The sequence below is a fragment of the Lycium barbarum genome, chromosome 11, assembly GCF_019175385.1.
Source record: "Lycium barbarum isolate Lr01 chromosome 11, ASM1917538v2, whole genome shotgun sequence".
Classification (NCBI taxonomy): domain Eukaryota; kingdom Viridiplantae; phylum Streptophyta; class Magnoliopsida; order Solanales; family Solanaceae; genus Lycium; species Lycium barbarum.
Window position 1 is genome coordinate 116,088,670 of NC_083347.1, and position 9,001 is coordinate 116,097,670.

Genomic DNA, 9,001 nt, shown 5'->3' on the forward strand with positions numbered 1-9,001 from the left:
AACCGAACCGGCTATTTCGGTTTTCGGTTCGGTATTCGGTACTGAACTATAAAATTTAGTATTTCGGGATCGGTATTCGGTATTTACAATTATACCGTTCGGTAATTCGGTAAATACCGAATACCGAAATTAAGTCCACTAGTGAGTAGTCCAACCCAAATCCGAAATAAAGACCCATTGTAAAAACATTTGAAGTGCAGTAGTCCAGCCCAAATCTCTCTTACAATGATCCACATGACCTTTTGTTCATCTTTAGGTTTCCGTCTTGTTCGTGTCTTCAAAGTTGTTGAGCCTGTTTCTTTATCTCGTAACGTCTACCTCACTTGTATACTCCCTATTGGTGCTCTTTATTCTGTTTCCCTTTGGCTTTCAAACTCTGCTTATATCTATCTTTCTGTTTCCTTTATTCAAATGTTGAAAGCCCTTATGCCTGTTGCTGTTTATACTATTGGGATCTTGTTTAAAAAGGATAGTTTCAAGAACTCAACTATGGGGAATATGCTTGCTATTTCAGTTGGTGTTGCTATTGCTGCGTATGGTGAAGCAAAGTATGATTCTTGGGGTGTTTTACTTCAGTTACTTGCTGTTTTGGTTGAGGCTACTAGGCTTGTTATGATCCAGATCTTGTTGACTTCAAAGGGTATTAGCTTAAATCCAATTACTTCTTTGTATTATGTTGCTCCTAGTTGCTTGGTTTTCTTATCAATTCCTTGGATTTTTGTGGAGCTTCCAGTATTGAGAGAGAACTCCAGTTTTCAGTTTGATTTCGTTTCTGGGAAATTAAATGGGTTGAAGTTCTGGTTACTTCCTTTGTTTGATGGTCCAGCTTCATTGCTGGTTCATTTTAGGTAAATTTATTGAACTCACTCATGGTGGAAAACAATTGGTGTCCTTTGATTTCCTGCAATTTTATGGTCTGTAAATTACTAGCATTTCAAGCAGTATTGCTCTGTTGTAATCTATCTAAAGTAAGGAAAGAAGTAAACTGCACAGGATCTTTCTGACTTCAGAGAGCTTGTATCTTTGTTCTTATTTCTGAAAATGGGTTTAATCTGCATTTTCATAATGTAGGAAAAACTAAGAGTCGTTGTTCTGGTTTCACAAGCTGCACTTAGCTTTATTCAAGGTACGTAATTGTGCATTTTAGTGAAACCAGCTTCCTTTCATCCTATAATCGATATGCATACTTATAAAAGAGAGGAAAATCTTGAGTATTGATGAGCAAAAAAATGGTATTACCGAATACCGTACCGAACCGAAATTTAATTTACCGATTCCCGAATTACCGAACCGAAGTTTGAAAGTTCGGTATTTGGTATATACTTTCAATTACCTAATACCGAATTACCGAACCCGAACTTTAAAAATACCGAACCGAATACCGAACGCCCAGCCCTGGTTGAGTGTCAGTGCAGAGATCACATCAAAGCAGGAATGATATTCTTCGTGCCAGTCGAATGGGTGAACCCGATACTACTGGTTACAAGGGATTGGTTGCGCGTATTATGGCTAGAATTTTCTTTGTCAGCCATGAACTACGACTCTCAGGATCAGGTCATTTCACAGCCGTTGTTTCCGCCATCGTCTGTGTTTTGGGAGTTGATTTTGGGGCATCCTAGTTTGATTGAAGTATCTTCAGGGGATGTCTTCCGTATAGTGGATGCTGTTTTCAGAGGGATTCCATTAAGGCATGTTTGGTTGGCTTTTGCGCCATTAGAGGATGGTCATCTTAGTGCACCAGCATGCTATACTGTTGGGATAGTGTTGCAAGATGGGACAAACGGATAGCTGAAGCTCAAATGTTCTTGATTGTGATGAGCCATCAGTTAGTTAGAAACTCTGTTAGCAGTGGGCTAGCAGCTTTGCTGAGCAAGGCATGGACTTGGCTAGAATGTCAAGCGAAGGTAGCGAGCATTCCAGAGGGTTCACTTGCATCAGAAACTTGTCGGTTCAAAATGTCTGGTCGTGTGATGCAACAAGTTAGAGTTGTTGGCCATTCGGAAGAAGGGGAAATAGGAAATATAATTTTTCTTTCAAACAGTCTGGGCTCCCGTTGAGGAGATGGACATGCCGATGAGTCGGGTGGTCAGGAAAAAGGCCATGTTTGCCAGGTCGAGCAACCATGTTATGGAGAGCTACGAGCCATGGACTATAAACTTTGGGATTGATCGTGGAGATCCTACAATGGATGTGACGGACGCATCAGTTGAGTGTCTTTCCAGGATGGATGGACTTGAGTATTGCCTGAGGGCATTGGAAAGCGTCCTTCGAGGGTTGGACGTTATGGGGAAGTTGACGGATGCCTAGCCATCTTAAGGGTTGCAATGAATGGAAGGTGAGACCCTCAAAAACCATGTCGGACAAGTGGGCTTGGTGCCTACAACATGGAGCAAGCATTGGCTTGCAGGATTCAGTGAGGCGTGCCAGTGAGTCGCGACAACGTAAGGAATGGCCTGAGAGCAGGATTCCTTGCGGGATGATTGAATGTCACAATGAGGTGGAGGCAGCCACCATGTTTGTGAAATGGAAGGCCAAACCATTTTAATGGGGAGGCAAAATCAGAAGGGAGCCACTACAGAGGTAGGGACGCATGGACAAAAACCAAGCTGAACCGCTAGACGGAGAGGCATTGTTGGTTAGAATGTGGAATTCCATGGAGCAGGAAGAGGACGGAGTCGAACCGCGTGAAGCGGGGAGATCCTTGAAGGATGATGGACCACTTTGTAAGGAGGCAAAGATGGAACTAGGCCAAACTGCGAGGGCAGGGCGGTGATGCTGAAGGCGAGCCGAACCACTTAGCGTGGGGAGGAATATGTGTAGAAATGTGTCGAACCACCAGAGTAGGGAGATACAAGAGTTAGTCGAGGAGGCAATGGGCTGAATCACGGATGTGAGGAGGCCAAGGTAAAGTGGGGTTAGCTAAGCTTCGAATTGGATGGGGTTTCCAAGTGTAAGAATGTAGTCTTTCCAGAGCAGAGAGTACTAGGGTACACCAAGAAATCGGGGAACCATAAATATGGAACCAAGTACTGGGGTACACCGAGAGCGTAAGGGATCTGTCGAGGGAGTGACAATCTAAGAACCAAGATGTTGTTCAGAATGGGCGAAGCTACCACTTTGAGGAAATGAAGTACTCACCACGAGTACGTCCCAAGAACTTGACGAGTGCCAAGAGGGTGCAAAGTATGTAAGTGCCAAAGACACCACTGTGGAGCGTGGGTCATGCAGGGGCCGTGTTAGACGTCAAAGGGGACAAGATTGGATTTGAAAAGCCGCTAGTGTCAGTGTGTGGGCAAGTTAACTTCGATTTATGGGGTCGAGCCTTGATTTGTTTATACAGCTGGTATAGCGGGATCTTGCGGAGGAAAACGGACAAAGGACCATGAGGAAATGGTTGGCAAAGGTTTCCACATCAAGGGATGCCTACCTTGAAAAATAAGGAAAAGTGTCTTCCACTTTTAGTGGGGGAGTATTCGCCTATGAAGAGGTGTTGGGCCATGTGAAAATAGAAGGACGATTGTCTTCTGAAGTAAACGGTAAGAAGGAACTGCAAAGGTCGCAGTGAGACTATGGAAGTCGCACCAATGGGTGCTATGGTGAAATTACCAAGATGGGAGACAAAGGGTTCCTGATCTAATGAAGGCCGTGAGGAACATGGTGTGGATGATAGGTGGTCACCACAAAGTTATCCACCAGAGGGTGCAAGTGCGGAGGCACATTCCAAGCGGGGTGCAGAGGCACGCTTGGGAGAAACTAGGGAGGAGAAGTGCATGGGGCACGACTCCATTTTTAAGAGGAGATGAGATGGGTTTTAGACCCAAAGGATTACGGAAGGGGATGTGAGACCCCGAGGGGGCAAACATCGGGTTGGCGTGGATGTGTCAATGTCATCGAGGACGATGACGAGCTTGAGTGGGGGAGAATGTTACGGGCTGCCTTCGTTGTGCCTTGGCGCCCATAACCCCTGCGCGCCCAGGAGGGCTGATGTGCCGTGAATTTTAGCACATTTTATGCCTTTGTAACTAGACATGTTGCTTGATTTTAAGTGTTTTTACATTATTTCTTATGTTATTTTTGTGTTTTATAGGGTTGATTAACTAAGGATTGGAAATGAGAAGTAATGCTGAAAAAACGGACAAATTGGAGCTAAGCGACGCTCCGTAACTCATGTTACGGACCGTAACTCATGTTACGGACCGTAACAGGGTCCGTAACTCATGTTACGGTCCGTACCTTTGAACCGTAACAGGGCCTGAATTTCCAGAAAGTTTTCATTGAAACCATCAGTGTTACGGTGGAGTGTTACGGTCCGTAACTCATGTTACGGTCCGTAACATGTCACCGAAACATGAGCTAAATTTCCAGAGAGTTTCAATAAAACCTTCAGTGTTACGGTTTAGTGTTACGGTCCGTAACGCATGTTACGGTCCGTAACCCTTCACCGTAACATCATCCAAAATTCCAGAGAGTTGCCAAGTAATTGTCACCACTTACGCTTTAGAAGGACGGACCGTAACACAGGGTACGGTCCGTCGCATGGTGGTCGTAACGTCTAAGTGGTCAAATGACGAAATGAAGGACGGACCGTAACCTGAGTTACGGTCCGTAACAATGCGGCATAAGGGCATTTTTGTCCAGAAACTTGGCGCGATTTTTGGCTCTATAAATACATAATGTAGGGTTTTAATTCAACATTCAGATTTTATTTTAGAGGCATAAACCCTAGGTTTTTAATCTTGAAGTGGTTGGAGCATTTAAGGCAACAACTTCACTCTCATTCCATCTTGTATTAGTATTGTAAGTGTATTATGTTAATCTTTAAGCTTTTTCTATCAAGAAACATTATGAGTAGCTAATTTCAATTCTAAGGTTGTGAATCCCATGATGGGTATTATGTGAATGGGTTTCTATTATTGATATATGCATAATGGTTGTTGTTATTTATTCTATCTTTGAGTTGTAACGTTGGGTAATGATTGCAAGCATTAGCCGAAGCCATTATATTGACTTTTATTGGGAAAGAGAGTCAATATTGGTAAGATTGAATAACAATGACTCGAGGCGTTAACCCTCGTTTAATAGACTAACTTAGGAATAAGAATAAGTCTAAATTGGAATCATTGGTCGCTCTTCGATTGTAACTCTTTTATATTCGGAAGAATCATAAAGAGGAAATACTGCTTAACTGTTGCGAAACATTAAGAAGTCTTTAAGAGACCAAGTGCATATTCATAGAACAACCATTAGAAGTATATCACTTTGAAACCTGAAGCATAATATCTAATCAAATTGGGGAACACAACCTTAGTCTCTCTCTCTCACATTAATTACATTTTAAGTCAAAGTATTAAATTACATTATTCAACAATCAATTCAAACTATCCGGAATAGGATTAAAGCATCTAAAGACCGGTATCGCATACGATTAGTAATCTTTTCTCTCCATATTCCCTGTGGGATTCGACCCCAACCTTGTTGGGTTACAATATTTAACAACGTCCGCTTTACGCTATTAATATGTGTAATTTGAGTGTATCAAATTTTGGCGCCGTTGCCGGGGAATACGGTTCAGAAATTACTAATTGTTGTGTACTATTCTTTAAAACTTTTTCTATTCCATCACACCTCGTTTGCTGTTTTAGTGAACCAGGGGAACATGGCTGGAAGACCCCATCGCAATCAAGGGAACCAAGGGGGGATCCAAGTGAACCATCCTGCACCAGAAGAAGAGGAGGATGAGAATGTATTTGCAGAATTCATCGACGAAGCTGATTATGCTTCTGCTGTAGTTCCCCCGAGAACAGGAAATGCTAATTTCAAAATTGATAGTTCTATCTATCAGCTATTGAAACTTGAAGGCTATTTCCGAAATTCTTCGGAGGACTGTCCACTTCGACACCTAAAGAATTTCGTGCATGTATGTTCCCAACAATCTCAAGGTGCTGTTCCTGCTGATGCACTGCGACTGCGGGTTTTCAAATATTCATTAGCTGGCCAAGCTAGGGAATGGTATGAAAAGCTCCCGAGCAATACTATTCATACCTGGAATGAGCTGGCCAATATCTTTCTAAAAAAATGGTTCCCACCCAGCAAAAAGGCTGAGCTTCGGGATAAGATTTTTGGGTTTAAACAACTTCCAGGGGAACAACTATATGCTGCATGGGAGAGGTTCAAATATTATCTAGCTCAATCTCCGAATCATGGATTTCCAGATGCAATTCTCACAGAGAAGTTCTACAAGGGGCTAGATACAATGAATCAAATAGCTGTCAACACTGCAGCTGGGGGATGCTTTATGGACAAAACCTTTGTCAACATCACCCGGTTGCTCAACAAGCTTACTACCCATAATCAAGCCTGGCATTCGACTGATAGCGAATTCCTATCATATGGTAGTCCCTCTGTGGCCGCGGTGGCCAAAGAAAATCATGAGCGAGATCATGCGTTCGCTCAACTGCAAACCACTGTGGATTTATTATCCAAAAGGCTTATGGAGAAAGAGGCCAAATGTGTAAATGTTATCGATGAGATGCCACCTCATGCTCCCGGAATGTATCAAGTTTCTGACGAAACTTATCTTGAGGGGCAGCCACAATATGAGGATGCGAATTATGTCAATAACTCGCAAGGGGGTTATCAACGGCAAAACTACCAAGGTTCCGGTAATCACCCATGGCAAAGGCCTCAACAAAATTACCAAGGACAGAATTATGGAAGAACTGATCAGGGTAATCCCAATCAAGGGAATTACAATAACAATAATTATGGCAACAAGAGCTCTAACCCCTACATTCCACCTAGGGGGCAAGCATCCAATTCCCAGCCATGGAAAGATAATTCAGCTACTAACTCTGCTGGTAACACGTCTAATGATTCTGCAGAACTGAAGAGTATGATGCAGAAAATGCTGATGAATCAAGACAGAACAGAGAGCACAATCAAGGGAATGTCCCAGGTCCAACTATCGCATTCAGCTTCCATTCAGAAGCTTGAAGCGCAATTCAGAGACCTTTCCCGAGAAGTGCATACTCCTCAACGGGGACAATTACCGAGTGATACAGTTCCTAATTCAAAACGTAGTGGAGTGAACTCTGTGGAGAATGTACTTGCCATTAGCACCAGAAGTGGAAAAATACTTCAGGGTGACAATAAAAAGCCAATTGATCAGGAACTAATTGTTGAAAAAGAAGCGCAGCCTAATGTATTGGATGATATTGTTGAGGAAGAAGCAGGGGAGGAAGTCCCCATTGTAGTTGAAGAAGAGCTGAATCTTAATAAACCAAAGGAACCGGTGGAAAACCAGGAAAAGGGGAAGGCAAAACTTTCCGGTGCTCTTCGCCCTTTGAGCCAATTGTTCAAATCTTCACCACCTTTTCCTCAAAGGCTGGTGAGAAAAACAGAAGATGAGAAGTGTTTGTGATTTTATGATCAACTCAAGCAGTTAACGATGAATTTTCTGTTCATGGATGCTGTCCAAGAAATGCCTGGCTTTGCTAAGTATTTGAAGGACCTTTTAACAAAGAAGAAAAAAACATTGAAACATGACACTGTGGGCATCACTCACCGCGTTAGTGCCATTCTTTCCAAGACCACAGTGCAAAAGAGGGAAGATCCTGGAGCATTCACAATTCCATGCACCATAGGGCAGCAAAATTTTGCTAGGGTTTTATGTGATAACGGGGCTAGCATAAATCTTATGCCCCTGGAAATTTTTATGAGATCAGGGTTAGCGATGCTGAGGCCAACTACCATGAGATTGCAGATGGCTGACAGATCGATAAAAAGGCCAGTGGGGGTAGTTGATGATGTACTGGTTCAAATCGGGAAATTCCTTCTGCCGGCAGATTTCGTGATTCTTGATTGTGCTATTGATCAAGAAATTCCTATTATTCTGGGAAGACCTTTCCTTGCCACGGGGAGAGCTCTTTTGGATTCTGAGAAGCAGGAAATAAAGTTCCGGGTGAACGATGAGGAAGTGACTTTCCACGCAAGCAGAGGTATGAAATTACCTAGTCCTTATCAAAGTATTTCATTCATAAATTCTGTTGATGAGGTGGATGATGCTGTGGAATTCAAAATGGAGGAAGAATGTTTAAGTGAAGCACTATCGGCCATCTTGGTAAATTTTGATGCTGAACAAATGGAGGAATATACTGAGACAATAAATGCACTCATCGGTCTGGGGTCTTACTCTTATGAGCCCAAGAAACTATCTCTTGATCTAGAGAAACGAACAACTCCTCCAGCAAAACCCTCAATTATTGAGCCACCGAAGTTGGATCTCAAGCAACTTCCAGCTCATCTTAAATATGTGTTTCTTGAAACGAATGCCTCCCTCCCAGTTATTGTGTCATCACTTCTGAATGAGGGACAAATCCAAAGACTCATCGAAGTATTGAGAAAGCATTTAAGAGCTTTGGGATGGACTATTGCAGACATCCGGGGGATTCCCGCCGGAATTTGTGAGCACCGAATACAGTTGGAGGAGGAAAGTTCGCCGAGTGTTGAGCATCAGCGAAGATTAAATCCACCGATGCAAGAGGTGGTGAAGAAGGAAATAATTAAGTGGTTAGATGCTGGGGTGGTCTACCCGATAGCCAACAGTCCATGGGTAAGCCCAGTTCAGTGTGTGCCAAAGAAAGGGGGCATCACTGTTGTTCCTAACTCTAAAAATGAGTTGATTCCGACAAGGACTGTCACCGGTTGGAGAGTGTGTATGGACTATCGGAAGCTGAATACCGCATCTTGCAAGGACCACTTCCCTATGCCTTTTATTGATCAAATGCTTGATCGGCTAGCCAGAAGATCTTATTACTGTTTCTTGGATGGGTACTCAGGATACAACCAGATCAACATTGCGTTGGAAGACTAAGAAAAGACTACTTTCACTTGTCCCTATGGGACATTCGCTTTCAGCCGGATGCCATTTGGTCTTTGCAATGCACCATATACCTTCCAAACATGCATGATGTCCATATTCTCTGATATGGTTGAAAACTTT

At 43.0% G+C, this 9,001-nt stretch overlaps 1 protein-coding gene and 1 non-coding gene across 2 annotated transcripts; one reads left to right on the forward strand and one right to left on the reverse strand.

Annotated features, from left to right (window-relative positions):
* The first annotated feature begins 210 nt into the window (after positions 1 to 210).
* LOC132617963 (probable sugar phosphate/phosphate translocator At5g25400) lies at positions 211 to 1,279 on the forward strand. Its single transcript, XM_060333026.1, has 2 exons — positions 211 to 640; positions 1,072 to 1,279. Exons 1-2 carry the CDS (start codon positions 226 to 228, stop codon positions 1,113 to 1,115), a joined length of 459 nt encoding a protein of 152 aa, XP_060189009.1. The 5' UTR covers positions 211 to 225; the 3' UTR covers positions 1,116 to 1,279.
* A 4,821-nt stretch (positions 1,280 to 6,100) lies between these two features.
* LOC132620570 (small nucleolar RNA R71) lies at positions 6,101 to 6,207 on the reverse strand. The gene has a single exon (XR_009575012.1). It is a non-coding gene; the product is annotated as a small nucleolar RNA R71 (small nucleolar RNA).
* Positions 6,208 to 9,001: the final 2,794 nt, after the last annotated feature.

Excerpts from the sequence above, each read along its gene's own strand:
- LOC132617963 (XM_060333026.1), top strand. The coding sequence starts at position 226 with ATGATCCACATGACCTTTTGTTCATCTTTAGGTTTCCGTCTTGTTCGT. Across the intron at positions 641-1,071 it reads GATCTTGTTGACTTCAAAGG|GAAAAACTAAGAGTCGTTGT; the intron begins GTATTAGCTTAA and ends TTCATAATGTAG.